This window comes from Delphinapterus leucas, chromosome 20 (genome assembly GCF_059928025.1).
Source record: "Delphinapterus leucas isolate spDelLeu-1000000601 "Yukka" chromosome 20, BTC_Dleu_Yukka2, whole genome shotgun sequence".
In the NCBI taxonomy this organism is placed as follows: Eukaryota; Metazoa; Chordata; class Mammalia; order Artiodactyla; family Monodontidae; genus Delphinapterus; species Delphinapterus leucas.
In genome coordinates, this window is record NC_143148.1 from 55,919,989 (window position 1) to 55,939,566 (window position 19,578).

Below are 19,578 nucleotides of genomic sequence, written 5' to 3' on the forward strand. Positions count from 1 at the left end.
GCTCACCAATGTCTGGGGCCATTATGGGCTGTTGGGTTCCCGAATGGTCCCCTCCCATCTGGGTATTACTTCGGGGCCTGTCCATGCACATCCTCCTGGGACCCGGCTGGGGAGGGGCTCAGAAGGCACAGTTGTCTTGAGGGCTAGCTGATGAGGAGATGGTGGTTCTCAGCCAGGTAACCTAGAGTCCCTTGTGGGGCTCTGCTGTTCATCACTTCTTAGACATAAAGCCTTCTTTAAAATACGGAATAAACTCTATACTTACTAAATGTGTTATTTAAATATTATCTATATTATATTATGTGCACTTTATATATATAATTACATTTTATATATATATATATATTGTGTGTGTGCAGTACGCGGGCCTCTCACTGCTGTGGCCTCTCCCGTTGCGGAGCACAGGCTCCAGATGCGCAGGCCCAGCGGCCATGGCCCACGGGCCCAGCCGCTCCGTGGCATGGGGGATCCTCCCGGACCACGGCACGAACCCATGTCCCCTGCATCGGCAGGTGGACTCTCAACCACTGCGCCACCAGGGAAGCCCCATTTTATATTTTTATATTATATGTATTTTAAATATTTTACATTATATTACATATATATAAAGTACACATAAACATTAACTGTAAGCTTAATTAAAATGTCCTCCTATGTTTTCTTCTAAAACATTGATTGTTTTACCTTTCACAACTTCTGTATGGTGTGAGGTCGGGAATCCAAATTCTTTGTTTTTTGCACATGGCTCGCCAATGGCCCCAGCACCATTTATTAAAATGACCATTAGCTGTAAACTAAGTCATGTCCAAACATAGATGCAGCCTGGAATGAATGACAGTGGACAAATGGTAGAAAAGGAATTGTGTGAGCAAAGCATATAAAGAAAATGGGGTGATCAGGAGGGAATGTGTCAGTGTGCTGAGCTGTAAACCCGTGAGGGGAGGGAATAGTGTCCCTCTCATTTACTGCTGTACTTCTTGTGCCTGGCAGACCCCCTGACATGCAATAGACATTTAATGACTCGTTATTTAAATGAGGTGTTGCATCTTTCTACCCCAGGATGACTCCTAATCATAGATAGAAGGAAACCAGATATCTGATGCAGCCATCCCTTCTAAATGTGCGCGTGATAAGCTAACATCATTTGTCTTGGTGATAAAGATCAAGACAAGGATATGCAAGCTTGTGAGTGTCAGGTATACACGACTGAAGAGCAAAGAGCTTCTTCCACACCCACCGAGGGAAATAAGCTATCTATACAAGACAACCGCAATGGAAGGCAGACTGTGATAAAAACAGAAAGAGTCACATTCTCCAATTTATTAGTAAGTATTTCGTATGATACAGAATGAAATCGATCATCATCACCAGTGCTAACAAATACTGATCCCTTACTCTATGCCAGGATCCTTAAATGTATGATCTTATTTATAGCACTCACAATTTCTACCCATTAGGCTATCAGCAAGAAATTAGATTTTTCCAACAAGCTGCATCGTTTATGTAAATACAGACTCATAAAAGTGCTTGCAAGTTCAGTTTCTGATGATGTCTCCCTCACCCTTTTGTCCTCACAAATAGAAACTGAAGTGTGTAAAACTTTCCGGGACCTTATCTTTTAATTTTTTCAAAGCCAGGGCCCAGATGACTATATCCCAGCTTTTCAAGTTCAGCATCAATTCTCCATGAAACCCCAGGGTTGGCAGCTCATGAACCTGGACTCCAGCGATCAAGCAGGCAGGCTTGCATGTGTCCTGTCCCTTAAAGTCATCAGCTGTCACTTCTCCCCCACCTGTGCCTTTTAGCCTGCTGATCGTTATTTCCATCTTCCAGGTTAACCTTAATGACCAACTCTTTGCTCTTTGAGGAGCAGTGTTCATTCTCAGTGTAAATTAAAATGCAAGTCCCTCTTCCCCTGGTGATGGATAACCTTTGTGGCAAGTCCAAGTAGTCTCTTCCTAAATGTCCATCACAAAATTCACCTCACCTTGGCAAAGAAAAGAAAATGAAATAACTCAGTCCTGAATTGAGAGGAGAGAGCTAATGAAACTCAATATGTCCCAAGCCAGTCGCCCACACTGATGGTGTAAAACCATGTTTTGCATCTCGTATTTGATTTGCTGCACAGTTTAACAGAAAAGTAACCTTATTTTTTTCCAATTAAATGAAGTAATGTTACAATCCGTAATTCCTCCTGCTCTAGCATGGTAAATTAATGCCTGTCTATTGTTTTAAATCAGAGTGAGCATTGCTATAGAAATATAAAATGGTACTGTTTCATTTTAATCTACTTAATTTTCCATTCTTGAATTACATAATGGGGTTAAACATTGAATAGAATTAATAGAATGAGTATTTAATTAAGCCATAATGAGTTTCTAAATGGATGCTCAAGGAAACTGGCTTTATAGTTTATGCAAGAATCAGATAATGGTCTTAACAAAGACTATAATAATTGTATTGAATGTTTTCGGTATTTAAAGATTTTTTTCTGAATTCTCCCAGGAGTAGATTTAAACATAATCCAGTTCCTTGATTAGACCTCACTTGGCTCTCAAGGCAAATTCTAAATGCCTTTCCCTGGCCCACAAGGCTGTGCATGATCTGACGCAACTCTCCTCTGGAGTCCAGTAGCAAACAGTTCTCCCCCAGTTCTCCTTTGCTCTCCAGCCACACCCACCTCCCTCTGGTCCACAAGTGCCCCGTGCTTCCTTCACCGCTGGCCTTTGCACCTGCTGTTCCAGATGCCAGGAAGGCTCTCTCCCCTTTCGTCTCACCGACTCCTCTGCTTTCAGTTCTCAGGGAATTCTTCCCTAATGACCTTCCCTAGACTGGGTCAGGCACCACGCCCTCTCACCACTCCCCTCAAGCTTCAGGCTCTCCAAGAACTATGTTATTTCTTGCCCAACACTTCACATATTTTTATAATTAAACATATGCCATGTCTGTTGTCTTGTTTACTAGTGTATCCCTAGAATTTATTTTTTCTTTTTCTATTTTTTAGAATTTAATACAGTATCATGCGTGGTACACAGAAGCCGCTTGACAGGTATTTGTTGGCTGGCTGGCTGGAATATGGATGGATGGGCGAATGGGTGAATGGATGGATGGATGCATGGATGGAGGATGGATGGAGGACGGATAAGTGGATGGAAGGATGGATGGATGAATGGAGAATAAATAAATGGATGGATGGGTGATGGATGGTAGGTAAATGTGGCTGTGGACACATTACTACATCTAAGGATATATTAGGGTCGTAACGCATGCTGTGAGAATTTCTAAAACGTTATCACCTTCCCGTTCCACTTGCACTCATTTGCCCACACACTGAAAAGGTATTCTGCACCAGCCTCTTGGTTGGTGTCATGGGAGAAACTGCACAGGCTTTTCTCACCTATACATGGCCTAAATATTAATTTTACAAATTCATCCATCCATCCAGAAGATCTTCATGTGTCCAGCACTGTGCTGTGTACTGGGGACCAGGCGCCATAAAAAAACGCATTTTTTAGGGTCAAAGAAAATTTTAATTTTTTTCCTCACATCAGGGGGGAAAAAAATGAAATTTTTAAAGCCTATGAAAATCAAGTGTGGTAGGAGGGACCAACAAACGTAACGTACCCAGTGTCTTCGAAAGTCATAAGGCATCCCTGCTAGAGATGTTCTGGAGAACAAGGGAGGTCAACCCATCCCTCCTGCCCTGCACCATCCAAGCAAGTGGCAGAATCAGGCATCCGTCACCATGCCAGTCCCTCTTAGTCTCACTCCGGTATAGCTTCATCCCTTCACATTTCCTCTCAGCCCTCACCTTTGATGCCAGGCCCCATTTCCTATTTTAAGACCATTCATTCACTCAACAAACACCTTCTGTGTCCCTTCTATGCACCCAGCATCATGCAAGGGGTGGAGAGAAAGCCCTGAACAAGACAGACACACCTGGAGCCTCCAGCCTCCTCAAATCGTGATCTGTTCTTATAGTGTCTTCCTCTCAGCAATGTGACATTCACCTGCCTTGACAAAGTAACTTCTCACCTGTGGACTGGATGTAATGGCATTCGTACCTGACTGATGGTTTCCAGCATCCTCTAGTCTTAGCACTCCCAAACCCACTGAATTGTCTGCCTGGTGTCCCAAGGTACAGGTGTCAGGACAGCCACAGGTACAGGTTATGAGCTGAGGTGTGCTGTGATCAGTAGGGACAGAGAATCAGTCCTCTGGCTCTGGATCACAGCAGGGGGTGGAGGACCAGCCTAAGTAATGGGACTCTTGAGTGGGCATGAGTAATAGAACTTGTGGAAAGCAGACGTTACTGGAGTCCAGGAGATTTGTATCTGACCTTTGGTTCACTCGAGAACTTTGGACCAACCTCTTCCTTCCTTCTTTCTCTGTGCCTGTTTCTTTATCTGCCACCTGTGGGATTGGATAACACGTGTGTCCCACTCCTGGACGCATGGCAGACAGCAGTAGCTGATCACAGCTCTCCTTCCTGCTGATACCACATGCACTGCAGGCCCCTCCCTCAGCATGGGACCCAGGCAGCCTTGCAATGCACAAGGGCAGGCTCTCACATCCCTACTTTGGCCCTTCTTGACCTTGAACTCTCATGCTTCTCTGTCCAAACTACATATTAGAATTATCTGGGCAGGTCAACAAAACACTGAAACCCACGCCTTACCCCAGACCAACTGAATTGGAATAAGGTTATTTTTTTTAAAAAAAACAGTGTTTTTAAAAAGCCCTCCAGGAGATTCTAACAGGGCTGGGATCCACCAGTGTAGATTTCAAGCTCAGGAATTCCCTAATTTTTGTGCTGAGGGGGGAAAGATAGAAGTTAGGCCTAACTTAAACAAGAATCAGAGGAATCAGGTCAAGATAATTGTCTCGTGGAGCCGTTTCTGTGTGACAGTATCCTCCACTTCCCCTCGCTCCAGCTCCTTTCCATCCAGTGCGCATGTTCCAGGAATTTCCCAGCACCGCTTGTAGGGAAGGGAAGCGGCTCATCCAGGTTTGCTGAGTTGTGATAGACAAATTAGTTCCTGTCTCCCCCGAGGCATCAAGATTATGGCTTGTGATTAATGATCTGCACGTGAATTAATCAGCCACCGCTTTTGAAACGTCATTTCTCAAATTACTTGTCTTTGAACATAAGGGCTTTCTGACATCATCTTACTGTCTCTAGATTGTCTTTCCTGCTAATTGAAATTCCAGGATATTTCTTCTTCTTGTTGTCAGCTTATTGGTATTACTTGTGTATAAAATATTTGCAAACAGATTACTATTCACCAGTAGTGTATCAGAGGGAAGCACCAAAACAATACTTTATGCTTCCAGCTCAAAGCAATGTGCTGATGGCTCGTGAAATTCTCTATCTAAGCTGATTTTTCATTTATTGATTTATTTTTCACCACACCTACTTGCAACAAGTACTTGAGATGTGTCACAATAAAAACACAGGTACAACAAAGCTCCAAACAATTGATTTATATGTTACCTTAGAAAAATGTTTCCTCCCTTTTAAAGTCATGCTAGGTGTGGGCAAGGGGTGGGAGGGATGAAACTGGCTTCCTTCACTAAGGAGGATGCTACAATTGAGCAGAGGCTCTGGAGTCAAACACTGGGGTTCCAATCCCCGTCCCTCCATATACGAGCGATGGCGGTGTGATTATCTGGTTACCTTGTCGTTTAGGGTGGGTGAGGCTGTAATAGGGGCGGGGCGGGTGCACAGCCGTTACCACGCAACCGTTACTGCGAGAACTTAAGCACAGTAGGGTTAGCAAGAGACACTTAGTGTGGCAGTTAGAGGTCGCTCGGCCAACGGTCCGCCCGGGGTGGTCCTCCTGGCAAGAGATAAGAGGTGGACCTCCGTGTGGTAAGAGGTGGATGGGGGCCTTCTCCCTGGGGCCCTCCAGGCCCTCCCCGGCCTCAGGCGGTGGGTGAGCTGGGGGGCCCCAGGACAGGCTGGGGGCTGTGTCCCGCAGAGCTCCAGAGCCCTTGCCATGGCCGCCCACTGGCCGGGCCTGGGCCTTGAGGCCGCGGGAATCTCTCTTCCATCCCCTCCTCCGCTGCCGAATGGCGGCGGCGGTCTCCCTGGGTCCCTGGGACCCGGCCCGCTCTGCCCGAACCTTTGGGTGGCCTGAGGTACCTGAGGGCCGGCTGGGTCGTGGGTGCCTGGCTCCCTCAGTGATGACGGCTGGGCAGGGTCTGGGGACCTGGCCCTGAGGGCACTGCCAGCCAGGCCTGGGCATTGGTGGGAGGACCCAGCCTGGGTGCTGGACGAACGCTCCCGGGCAGGGTAACTGGCCCCCGTGGGGACCCCCTCCTCTCAGCCAGGGCCTGGACCTCAGAGGGCGAAAGTTGAGCCTTGGGACCTTGCCCTTACTTGTCAGAACAGAGAGTAACATTTGTTTAGGTGGAGGTTTACAGGAACACCGTGACCCGACGGTGACCTGACCTCAGGAACGAAGGATCTGACACCAAGAAGTCTGCAACAGCTAACCATGCCCCTCCCTCACCTTTCCTGTAAAAGGGCTTCGCTGAAAGCTTTCAGGGAGTTCAGGGTTTTTAAGGCATGAGGCATACATCTCCTTGCCTGGCCCTGCAGTAAACCTTTCTCTGCTCCAAACTCTGACGTTTTGGTATTGTTTGGCCCCACTGTGTGTTGGGCATACAGATTTGCATTCAGTAACAAGGCTACAAAAACAAATGCAAACAAAAATGCATAAAGGCTCAAACTCAATACAAGTTTGTTTCTCATTCAACAACAGTTTAGGACAGGCTCCCACCCACCTCCACGTGGTGACTCAGGTACCCAAGCTCATTCCCTCTTGTGGCTCTACCTTCCCCTTGGGTCTCCTGGTTGTCTGCATCCAGGTAGATAGAAGGAAAGGGGCCCAGAGAAGAGGCACAGCTGTTCTCTTAACCCTCAGCCCAGGTGAACCCAGGCCAGCCCCGGCAAACATCACTTCTGCCCACATCCTGTAGGAGAGAATTCAGCCTCATGGTCCCGCATAAGGCTGAGAGAACCTGAAGCATATCATCTGTTGGCACACAGCTTCGTGATCTTCCTCTGTTAGTCTTTATTATTTAATGAGATGGTGTGGGTAATGTGCCCAACACCAGGCATATGGTCAGAGTGCCATCAGTGGTCTTCACTATGATTTTTTTTTTTTCCCCAAAATAGTGACAGTAACGGTCTGCTTTGTTTGCAGTTTCAAGCCACAGTCGAGGAAGGAGCCGTAGGAGTTATTGTCAACTTGACAGTTGAAGACAAGGACGATCCTACCACAGGCGCGTGGAGGGCCGCCTACACCATCATCAACGGGAACCCGGGGCAGAGCTTCGAGATCCACACCAACCCGCAAACCAACGAGGGGATGCTCTCCGTCGTCAAAGTAAGGGTGCTTCCGACCGCCCCTCCCTCCTCGCCCGAGCACCCAGGGCCCCGGGTCGAGGATAGACCAGCCGCTGTCTCCTCCTCCTGGAATTAAAATGGGAAAAGTCTTCAGCTTAGGGGTGTGCTTGTACTCTCATGGCTATAAAACCAAGTTGTTCTACAGGTTCTGGAAAACCTAAACTTCTGTGTAACCTTAAAAAAAAAAAAACTTAATTTTTAAATGAGATTCTCCATATACGTGATAATGAATTATCAAAGATATGCAAAAATGGGACCTGTGAAGGTTTTCTAAAGATCCATGGTCAGATTGTGCATTATTACAGTTCTTCTTAATCTTTCTTAGCAGAGTCTCAGTTACTGTCAAACACAGCATATAATTACACACACGGGATGCTTCTCCGTGTGAAACCGCCTGTGAGCACTGCTGCCCAGCAAGCTGACCTCTCTCTGCTACAGGGGGACCGAGAAGGAAAGTGACAACAGTGTAACGGGAGGGCTCAGAAATGTGGGAAGGAGGGGGGGTGGCAGCAGAGCATGCGAGGCTCATGGTCCCCGTGTCCTGGAGGAAGGGATCTGGGAGGTTCTGGGAGAGCTGCTGCCAGACCAGAACGTCCATCGGAACACAGCTTCTTTTCTGGTGGGTGCAGCAATTTGCCTGGAAAGCAGGGAGCAGCCGTGTTTATAGTAATCGTATTAGTGGGCCAAGCAGCAGCGTTGTTACCTACTTCCTGTGCGCCGTTGGCCAAGATGCTTAACTGTTTCCTGTGCCTCGACTTCCTCATCTGTAAAATGAGGATGATGGTACAACCCACCGCTCCAGGTTGTTGTGAGGAGTTCACAAGCTAATATGTGACTGGCACATGGTGCCTGTGTTCGTTTCCTGGGGCTGCTGTAACAAATGACCACAGACATGGGAGCTTCAAACAGCGCACATTTAGTCTTTTACAGTTCTGGAGGCCGCAAGTCCAAAATTAGTTTCACAGGGCTGCAGTCGGTGGGGCTGGTTACTTCTGGAGGCTCTGGCGGAGAATTGACTTCCTCGTCTTTTCCAGCTTCTGGAGGTCGCCTGCATGCATTCCTTGGCTCATGGCCCCTTCCTGTATCTTCAAAGCAGCAACCCAGCATCTTCTTATCTCTCTCTGACTTTGACCCACTGCTTCCATTGTCACACCTACTTTGACTTTCCTGCCTCCCTCTTTTTTTGTGTGTGTGCAGTGTTCTTTAATTTTATTTATTTGTTTGTTTATTTATTTATTTACGGCTGCATTGGGTATTCGTTGCTGCGCACGGGCTTTCTCTAGTTGCGGCGAGCGGGGGCAACTCCTCATTGCAGTGCGCGGGCTTCTCATTGCGGTGGCTTCTCTTGTTGCAGAGCACGGGCTCTAGGTGCGTAGGCTTCAGTAGTTGTGGCACACGGGCTCAGTAATTGTGGCTCACAGGCTCTAGCATGCGGGCTCAGTAGTTGTGGCACACGGGCTTAGTTGCTCCGCGGCATGTGGGATCTTCTCAGACCAGGGCTCAAACCCATGTCCCCTGCACTGGCAGGCGGATTCTTAACCACTGTGCCACCAGGGAAGCCCACCTGCCTCCCTCTTTTAAGGATCTTTGTGGTTCCATTGGGCCCACCTGGATAATCCAGAATCTTCTACCCAGCTCAGGGTCCTTAGCTTAATCACATCTGCAAAGTCCCTTTTGCCATGTAAGGTAACACACGTTCCCGGGGTTCGAACATGGACATATTGGGGGGTGGGGTCAGTATTCAGCCTAGCCACAGGGCCATATAAACGTTCACACCAACAAAGTTCCACAACGTCCCTGAGGGCAGAACCCGGAGCCGCTGAGAATGGCAGATCTCAGAGAAGTTTCCGGCTTTCTCCAGAGGATGAGGGGTCTAGGTTTCTCCCTGTCCTTTTCAGAACCTCGTCTGAACTGAGCCCCAAACGTCTCTCTGAAAAGAGCAGCCTCTGGGTCTTCCCAATTCTTCTTCCCTTGCCAGGACTCCGGGGAGATCCTGGCACTGCCCTCCTACATTCAGTGCTATAGTTTCAAAGCTGTGAAAGTCGTAAAAAAATAAAACATAGCCACTGGCTGTTCTCTGAGGCTAGCCCTGTATCTATAGAAGGCATCAGGCAATTTTCCAAACCTGCAGCTGGAAGACAAAGCTTGGGTAAATATACATCCCCGCCATAAACCCTGCAGGAGCACCATCCTCCCGGCCTGTGTTTGCTACAGCTTGAGGAAAATAAAATACAAGCAAAGATAGACTGGAAAAGAGTGTCCTCCTCTCCCCACACTCCCGCTTTGGCCCACAATGCTGTGAGTCTTAAACGTTAGCATTTAGAAGAGTCACCTGGAATGCTAGCTGAAATGCAGGTTCCCGGGCCTGCCCCACACCTGCAGGGTCAGAACAGGAGGGAGAGTTGCCCCAGGAGAGCACAGCCTTGTGGACGAGCACTGCCGTAGGACAAGGAATTTCCACCTGCAATTCCTGGGGAGGAGGTGCCCACAGAGCCTGGGGCCCTCCCTGGGCCTCCATTTTACTAGCAAGTGGACTCCCTTTGCTTCAGAATTGGGATGGAGGCATCCTCTCTTTGGCTGCCTGCCACATGAATTTGTATAAAGGGCCTTGAGCTTTCTCTGCTTCTCAGTGCGCCTGAGTTAAAGCCCCAGGATAGCCTGCTGGAGGCTGGCCTGACCATGCTCCCTGGGCTCTCCACCTTGCTAGCAACCCAGTGCAGTAGCTAGGAATGCTTTCAGTTGTACGTAACCAAATGCCAGGCTGATAGTGGCTTAAATAGTCAGGAGAATTTCATGGTCTTCATAACTAGATGAAGGTAGGCCAATCCAGGATTGGCTGGCAGCTCAAGGTGTCCGAGAGCCAGCAGGTGGCACCACAGATGTTTCTGATGTTTTCCTCATGGACATAAAATGGCTGTCAAAGCCCCGGGCATCACGTCTTCCTGCTGCTGTGTTCCAAGGCAGGAAGCAAGGAGGCCGCCAGGCACGTGAGTGAGAGTATATGTCCCCTCGTGGGCCCCTCTCTTCTCATTAGGGGAAAAAATGTGTTTTCCGTGGGTCCTCCAGACAATTTCCAATGATGTGTCACTGACCGGATGACAGGTGCCCACCCTCAGCTGCAAGGAAGGCTGGAAAGTCTGAATCTTTCCTCTGGGGCCTCTGCAGTGAGAGGTGGGTGGACACGGCCATGCTGCAGCGCAACCACAAGCAGCTCCGCCCTCCCCAGTTAGCAGTCGGCATACGGGAGAACTAGAGGAGGTCCAGGACTGTGTGGTTTCCGGGGGAGTCCTTCCTCCCTACAGGACCGAATCCTAACAATTCTGCCAAATGAGTAGCCGTGTCCTCTTTAAAACCATCTAGTCAGGAACACCCTTAGTTGCTGTGTAAACCTATTCCAAACTGTCAGAGTTACTCTTTCAGCTGAATATAATCCACCCTGCATTTTACGTCTGTTCTCTCTTTTGTCCTCAGAGGAGAAGGAAGCATTGAGAAAGCAGGCATCCTTGATCCCCAAACCTGTCACAGGCTTACAACTTACTGTCGGGTCACTTCCAAAGCCTCCCTCCTCTGGACAACAAACCCTAGATTCTTTACCCTTCCCATGACAGCCAGCTTTTCCAGCCTTGAAATCCTCCAGAACAGTGGTCCACACCCTCTTTTGACACTTGATGAAATATTAGTCAAATTGCATCTCTGTAACTTTATTGGAAGTGTTTTCAATTTCCTCCCGCCCCTGACACAGAGACCAGACACCAAACAAATCACGTTAATCAGGTCATATGCCCGAGACATCGGAGGGCTTCTTAATGCAGCATGACCCAGGGCAGGCCTCGGAAGGGGTGGGAGCAGAGACCCACGTTTCATCAGCTCCTGGTAGACTGGCCCTGGGCATCGCCCCACTGGTGTCATTACACCCAGCTTTGTGCAAACGGAATTAAGCACTGCAGAGGTCCTCCTCTCCGGAAAAGGCTGGACTCTCTCTCTCTCTCTCCTTCCCTCTCTGTGCTACTACTCACGCCTGCATTCCTCAGAAGCCAGCATTCTGCTGAGGCACGTCAGCCTCGAACATAGCTGAAGAGGCAAGGCAGGAGGGCAGTGGCTCTTCCAGCTGTTTCTACCCCATATTCCTCTTCCTCACTGTCTTAACAGCCTCTTGTTACTGTATCCGACTCCAGGCCAGCTGCTGTGTGAAACACCCAGCATGCATCATCTCCTCTGATCTTACTACAATCCTTGGTACTAGGACTTTACTGATGAGAAAGCTGAGGCTCCAGGAGATGCAGTGATGTGCCTGTGGTCCAGTAGTTATTCATTAGAGTTCTTATGGCCAGGACTTGATCCCCTCCCCTCTGGCTCTGGGAGCAAATAGCGCTTTCTGCTACTAAGCTGCATTGCTTCCTGGTATGAATGAAGTGTCCCAAGGCAGGACAGAGGGCTGAGTCCCCATCAGCATTACTTATGGAAATACCACCCTGTACCAAAAGCAGTTTATTGTTATCAGCTCGGACTCTCTCATCAGACTCCCTGTATCGCATCTCGGCTCTGTGCCACTTGTTAGCTGTGTGACTTTGACCAAGTTACTTAACCTCTCGGAACCTGTTTCCTCTCTGTAAAAAGGGTCTAAAATCACCTACTATTATGAGGGTAAGGTGAGGATTAGGTGAGATGATGCACACGGGGCCCTCCTAGCACACAGTCGGTGCACAATGAGAGATGGATTATGTCACGAAAAGTAATGAGGGGTTGTGATGCAGATCAAATATTGTATGTATATTTATACATAATATGTAAATATATTATAAGACATGTGTGTGAATGGGGGAGCTGTGGGTACCCCACTCTTATGGGTTAAATTGTGCCTCCCCCCAAAAAGACATTAAAGTCATAACCCCCAGAACCTGTGAATGTGGGCTTATTTGGAAATAGGACCACTGCAGGTGTAATTAGTTAAGATGAGGGCATAATAGAGTAGGATGGGCCCCCAATCCAAGATGACTGGTGTCCTTATGAGGAGGCAGCCATGTGAAGACAGAGACACACAGGGAGAAGGCCAGGTGATGATGGAGACAGGGGTCAGACTCACGCGCTGCCAGCCAGGGAACGCCCGAAGCTGGGACAGGCAGGGAGGGCTCCTCTAGAGCTTTCAGAGAGAACGTGGCCCTGCCAACATCTTGATTTTGGACTTCTAGTCTCCAGGACTGTGGGACAGTTCATTTCTTTGTATTAAGCTTTGTATTAAGCCACCTAGTGCTTTGTCACCACAGCCTTAGGAGACAAGTGGTAAGATTCCCGTTGCTGTCGGGGCCCTGACCCTCCGCTGCCCCGGCCGCGCCACGCTGTCCTGCTGCTGCTCACCCTGCTGGCCTCGCATCTGCTGCCTGTTAAGAGCCCTGCAGAGCTAGGAAGCTCAGTAAAACCCCACTCTGCCGGCATTTGCATCATGGTAGAAAATCCAGTTGGGCTAGATTCAGGATTTCATAGTCGCAGCATGCTGTCCTTAACTTTACTTCCAGGAAGATGGTGTGTTCCTGGGAGCTGGTATAAAAGAAACCCTCGGGCCTCGGGTTGCCTGGCTGGGTCTGCCCGTGCTGGGGTGCGGTCGAGAAGGTTCTCAGGAGAGGTGGACGCTCTGTGTGTGTCCGTCCTGCTCAGGATGCTGTCCGGCAGACTGTCACTACCCAGCAAGCCCAAGGCTCCAGTCCCTTCAGTGTCCTAATTAGGATGAATAACTCTGCTTTCCAAGCACGGCAGCTCCCTGGCCCATGTTTGGAATTTATTTCACTGGGGTTGCAGATTTGGGGCTTGACTTGGGAAGGACAGAGATCTGTGTTAGAAAGGAGGATGAAGTGGTAAATTATTCTTGTGTTCCAGGGATGGAACCACAATATAACTGGGTAGCTCCTAGGTACCAACAGCCTGATATCTGTCAGCTCTTAAAGTCTTAATACTGACCCTGTTGGGAGTTGCTCTAGGTGAGGGCGGGAGGGGCGGTCCTATTACAGCCGGGAAGCACTTCCGGGGTCAGTACTTCCAGTGTGTGTGTGTGCGCCTCTGCATATATATATGCATGTGTGTTTGTGCGGGTGCACTTTCACGGGTGTGGAGTGCGGGGCGTGCGTGTTAGCTGTAATTATTATGAGAGAGAATGTAATTTTGCCTAAAGCTCTCCCAACTAAACCTGCCCGATTCCAGATTCTACCCCCTGCACCCGGCTCTTTCCCCAGCTTCGCCATTCTCACCTCTGGTGCCACATTCCCAGATCCCTTATGACGTGTGCTGCCATTTCCTTCCTTCTGGTTGAGTGTGAATCACCTCCCTGTGCTCACTTTGGTCTCATCCTCCCAGCAGGAATATCCATTAGGTCATGGGTCTGATGAGTTAGCTACTTGTTTTCCCAGGAAACATTAGGAAAATAGCTTGAAATAAGCAGTGTGTCCTTATCTCACCTAAATGTCTCCTCACACACACCCCCATCGACAGGAAATGTCACCATCACTGCATCTGGTTTAGAAAGAAAGTGACCGAGTGAATGTCGTCCATGACCTTCTGTAAGGGACAGGGCACCATATTAATAATGTCTACAATGGGGTTTCCTTAATATCCTCTGATTTAGTCTACACAGCAGCAAGGGAGGCGGTTACCATCAGCCCCTTTACAGAATCACCTGGAAAGGGCCTCAGCAGGGTTGCTCATTGGTGGGACAGTCTGCCATATGTGGGACTGTCCCAGGCATGGCCATGTATCTGGCATCACTGTCCCCTGCCCAGAAAATGGCCACAGAGCTGCCGAGTCATGGGGACAAATAAAAATCCCCCCCCATGTTTTCCAGTGCCCTCAGGTGGGGAAGGGCCATGCAGCTTAACCCCTTGTGTGTCAGCCTCCCGAATCCTCTTCTCTACATGACACCCTACTGGAAGAATGTGCACCCCCTGGAGCCCCCACGAGTGCCGGAGTTGTGAGGTCACAGGCTACCGGTGGGAAGGCTTTTAACGTCAGCGCTGCCAGGGAGTCACCTAAAGAGATCTCACAACAAAGGATCCAGGTGTCTGAGACTCATGTAATTGTTGTAAGTTATTTCTCAATCTGAAAAAAGGAACAACTTCCATACCTAATTTTGCATCTGTATGTTTCATACTCTTTCTTAAAGAGGACCCCAGATTGCATCAAGCTCCTTAGCCCACAGAACCTGGATCCACCCCTGAGCGTCCACACGGCTCGGGGACTGTCAGAGGCCTTTGTGCAAAAGCACCTGCCCTTTGTGGCAGACCCGCGTGCTGAGCCCTTCTCTCTGCCTTTCAGCCTCTGGACTATGAGATTTCTGCCTTTCACACCCTGCTGATCAAAGTGGAAAACGAGGACCCACTGGTGCCCGACGTCTCCTACGGCCCCAGCTCCACAGCAACCGTCCACATCACCGTCCTGGATGTCAATGAGGGTCCAGTTTTCCACCCGGACCCTATGATGGTGACCAAGCAAGAGCACATCTCCGTGGGCAGCGTGCTGTTGACGGTGAATGCCACAGACCCTGATTCCCTGCAGCATCAGACCATCAGGTGAGTGGGCGGCTGGATAACCTGAGACGGGAGGGAGGCGGGCAGCAATGGCTTTTCTTTTCTGGTTGCAGGGTCTGTGTTGTCAGGAACAAACTACCATTAAATTAAACTTGTTATTGATCTGGGTGAGCAGGAAGTTTGTGTCATAATGAAGAGCTGGCGGCTGGTGGCACCAGGGGACCAGGCTCACTAGGTGCGGATGTTGCCCCTGCACCTGATTCCTGGCAATAGACTAGCCCGGGAGGAGAGTAGCTCCAGGGCTGTGTTCTCAAATGTCCAGAGGGGTCTGCTGGTGCCAAGCACAGTGTGGAAGGGACAGAGAAAGGAGCCGCCACATATGGCCCCTTGCATCTCAGACACCTACTTTATCAGCTGCCACAGCGTGATGAGAAACGCTAACTCCATGTACAGTTAAGGGTATTAGGAGTTCAGAGAGGTTCAGTAACTTGCTCAAGGCTGCCCAGCTTACACTGCCCAGTAGTGGAAGAGGTTAGGATGCAACCATTGCAGTACAGTCTGCAAAGTCCGTGCTCTCTGCTAAGTGCTCTGGACTCTGAACTGTCAGAAGGGAAAGGAGTAGACATTGCCTGGTACTTAGAAATGGACCATCGGGGTTGGGTTTTCCACTGATGATTGGCAGGCCAAAAAAAAGTTCAGATTTTCAGCGTTCATTTCTTAAGCTCTGTCCAGTACTTCAGAAGAAGGGGTTTTCACAATGAGATTTAATTAAATGGTCATTATCCACAGTGCATCTCATGCTAGTGGAGATGAGATGCCCTCGCTGGTGCGACGTTTCACAGTAAACACACTGGCACGCAGGTCCAAATGCGCGCTTGTCTCCGCTAAAGAAAGTAATTAATCTTCCTCTTCCAAAATCTAATCTTTTCATACGAGGTACCGATAACCAAGTATTAGACGCACTTCAAATGAACATGTCTTATTTTCCTGATTTGAAGCACCTGAAAATGTGCCGCTATCTCTGCGTCAGCCACAGGACCGTGGAGCAAGGTAGCAGAAGTTATTTTCCAACCCAAAAGGGGGATTTATTTTTACAACAAAACTTTCTGAAATGCCAGACAAACTAGATAAAAGTACAAAATAATACCAAATCCTGTACTAATGTAAATCTGAAGTAGCCATTCTTTTTTTCCTTTTCTCCTTTTTTTCCCCTTTTCCTGCTCAGTATCTGGCAAAGGAAACATACAATTTAAACATCAAAGAGAAAGCTTTCCTTAAGTACTTAGATCAGGAAACCTGGAGGTTAACAGACTGTAAGGTAGTTGTAGAAATGTAGGATGTCTTTAGGGGAGCTTAAGTGTTGATTTGCACTTCTACAAAGTGGTGACTCCAGGGTGGGTAGGAAATGGATTTAAATGGGGTTGATGTTGCTAAGCCTGAGACTGTGCCTTTGTTGGGTAACTTGGGATGCTTCCAGACATGACAGTGTTAATGTGATGGGGAGAGACGAGGCAGGTGTCGGGATCTGGGAATAGAGGTCCTACTAAGGTGGGACGGACAGTGGAAGAGGTGGGTCTCTCAGAGTTCTTTGTTTAAGACCAGCTCTGGATGACTTAGGCAAAAGGGAGAATTTGCTGGAAGATTCTACACACAGTTTATAGAATTTTTCCCAGCTGGTAACCACTAGTTTTTTCTCTATACCTGTGAGTCTGTTTCTGTTTCTTATATACACCTCTTTGTGTTCTTTTTTTTAGATTCCACATGTAAGTGATAACATAAAGTATTTGTCTTCTCTAATTTCACTAAGCATAATGTTCTCTAGGTCCGTCCACGTTGTTGTAAAGGGTAGATTTTCATTCTTTTTAATGGCTGGGTAATATTCCATCGTGTGTGTGTGTGTGTGTGTGTGTGTGTGTGTGTGTGTGTATATATATATATATATGTATGTATATATATAAAACATCTTCTTTTTTTGTTCATCTGTGGATGGGCACTTAATTTGCTTCTGTATCTTGGCTGTTGTAAATAGTGCTGCTATGAACATTGGGGTGCATGTATCTTTTCAAATTAGTGTGTTCTTTTTTTTTTGGATGTATGCCCAGGAGTGGAATTGCTGGATCCTATAATGGTTCTGTTTTTATTTTTTTGAGGAACTCCACACTGTTCTCCATAGTGGCTGTACCAATTTATATTCCCACTCACAGTGTACAAAGGTTCCCTTTTTTCCACACCCTCTTAAGAATGTGTTACTCGTGGTCTTTCTGATGATGGCCGTCCTGACAGGTGTGAGATAGCATCTCACTGTGGTTTTGATGTGCATTCCTGATGATTAGTGATGTTGAGTAGTTTATAGAATTGAAGAATATGTTTAGAACTGGGCCAAGATAGCACAGGAATTTGGGCATTGTTGAGTCTCTAGGTAATGGGCCCTGATGGGCTGGCACTGCAGGACCTCACAGGGAGAGTGACCCACCTCCAGCCACTGTCCACCCTTGTGTCACTCAGCTCACGGTTCACATGCCCAGGGGCGAGTCCACTTTACCTGAGCTGGAGCCATGCACCCCCGACTCAGGGCATCTTGACAGGCCAGAGGGATGATGTTCCCAGATGTGGCTGCCCCTCTTCACCCCCACGGCAGGCAGGTAATTGAGAAGGAGGCAGGAAATCCCATCTGGCAAATGGAATGTGGTGCTTGGAGCGTGGCAAGCGGCCACGGATAGCAGCCCCGGCAAACTGAGTCGGGAGACAGGAGCCTGGAGAGGGAGCGCGTGACTGGCAAGAGCCAAGACATTGAGGGGCCCCAAGCCAGGATCTGCGCCCTGGAGAACAAAGACCGGCTGCCGGAACCGGGTGACGGTGCTCCTCCATTCCATCTCGGGTGCAGCATCAGTGGCGCCCACTGTGAGAAAAGGAGATCAGAGAAAGCAATTTGTAAATTACTAGATGTGAGACTTGGCGGTAAAAAGCAGGAGCGTAGAAAGCTCTGAAGAGCTTCCTGTTTCTACAGTTGCTCATTACAGCTGTGACCCTCAGTCACGAGTGGACAGGACCCATCTCAGACTTTTGCCAAAAATGCATGTACTGGCCCACAAAACTGAAAATGAGGACGAGGACGTGCAGCATGAGAATTCAGGCGCTCAGAATATGTTCTTTCCCCACCTGTTGACTCTGCACTTGCCTGGGTTGGCTTCGTCCTCAGCCATATCTGTATGGCTGTAGAGAGTCAAGGCCTCCAGCAATGCCAGTCCTACCAGCAGAAAGAGATCCTTCGTAACCAGTAGTATCAATACTTGCCCAAGGGCCAGGTTTGCGTCTCACTGAGCCAACTTGCACACACACCTGTCTCTGACCCAGAATGGCAGGAGGATGGGGTGTGCCCGGGGCTAGTCCTGGTGCGTGGGCCCACTGTGGACCCAGCATCCAACCATAATGAACTGGGCTGGTGGTTTCCCAAAGGAATGCAGAAGGCTCTTCCCAGAAGGTGGGAATGGATGCTGAGTCATCAGGGACCACGGAGAGCCACTGTTGGCCAATTTCAATGTCTCAAGTCCCCTCAGAAAATACAGCTGAGGTGTTTCTGTGGCCGTTTGCCTAAGAGCTGTAACATTTACAAATGGGTCTGGCTGAGCAGTGTCTGGACAAATCACTTTTCCAGCATTGAAGCAAAATAAATGCATACGTATGTATGTATGGGCATGTGCATGTATGTGTGTGATATGCACATTTCTCTCTCTGGCCTGACTCCTCAGACACATTCCTTCCTGCTGGGATCCAGAGTTGCCCAGAAGTGGCCCTCAGCCTGGCACTGACTGGATCTCCCTCTGCCCCTTCCCTCTCCCCTCCCCTCCCCTCCGCCCTTCCTCTCCTGGTGCTGGTTCTGAGCCCATCAAAGGCAGGGATAACATCCCTGACACGTTGAGCTGTTGTCACAGGAGCTCTTCAGGGAGAAAAGGCTCGTTAATTATCTGCAGCCTTTGATCCTGTACACGAGAAGCACTGTCCCCGATGGGCTGTGTGTGCAGAGGCTGTGCAGGGCTGAGGGGAGGGGCCGGGCTGGGACCTGGTTTTCTCATAAACCGCACTGGGCTCCCCAGAACTCTCAGAAAGACACGATGACCTTGTGAGTGGTGGTGGTGTTGTTGTCTTAATGATTCTTTGGGGAGCAGGCATTGGAAGAAGGAGGAACTGAGAACTCCTATTTTTATCTCAAGGAGAGCTCTGAGTTCAGCTGACAAAGGCACATGAAAAAAGATGGTGCCAGCGCCATCTGCCCCTGTCTTGATTCCCGGCAATAGCACGGCGTTGGGCTCTGCAGTTGTGCAGGTTATGCGGGTGTCCCTGTCTGCGTGTGTGACTCTTTGTGTCCACATTGTCATTCTCTCTTTGTCCCTCTCTGTGCCGATTACTCTTGGTCTATCCTTTGCTCTGTACATTTCTTCCTTATCTCCCTCTGTCTCCTTCTGCCCGTCCTCCTCCCCATCACTGTCTCTACCTGCATCTTCCCCCTCCCTCTAGGTCCATCTTTCTCTCATGTCTCATGGCCATCTCTTCTCTGTCTGATTCTCTGCACCTTCCTTCCTCCCATTCCTCTCTCTCCTCTCTTCTCTTTCCTCCTCCTTTTTCCCCTTTTCCTCCATCTGCTTCCTCCCCCCC

The 19,578-nt window shown here is 48.8% G+C and overlaps 1 protein-coding gene across 2 annotated transcripts in view; it reads left to right on the forward strand.

Annotated features, from left to right (window-relative positions):
* Positions 1–19,578, forward strand: part of CDH13 (cadherin 13) — a 749,080-nt gene that overhangs the window by 636,877 nt on the left and 92,625 nt on the right. For both annotated transcript variants that reach the window (XM_022583077.3, XM_089902463.1), the window contains exons 8-9: positions 7,212–7,394; positions 14,714–14,967. In XM_022583077.3, the coding sequence (XP_022438785.1) occupies positions 7,212–7,394; positions 14,714–14,967 (437 nt within the window). The remainder of the gene's footprint in view (positions 1–7,211; positions 7,395–14,713; positions 14,968–19,578) is intronic.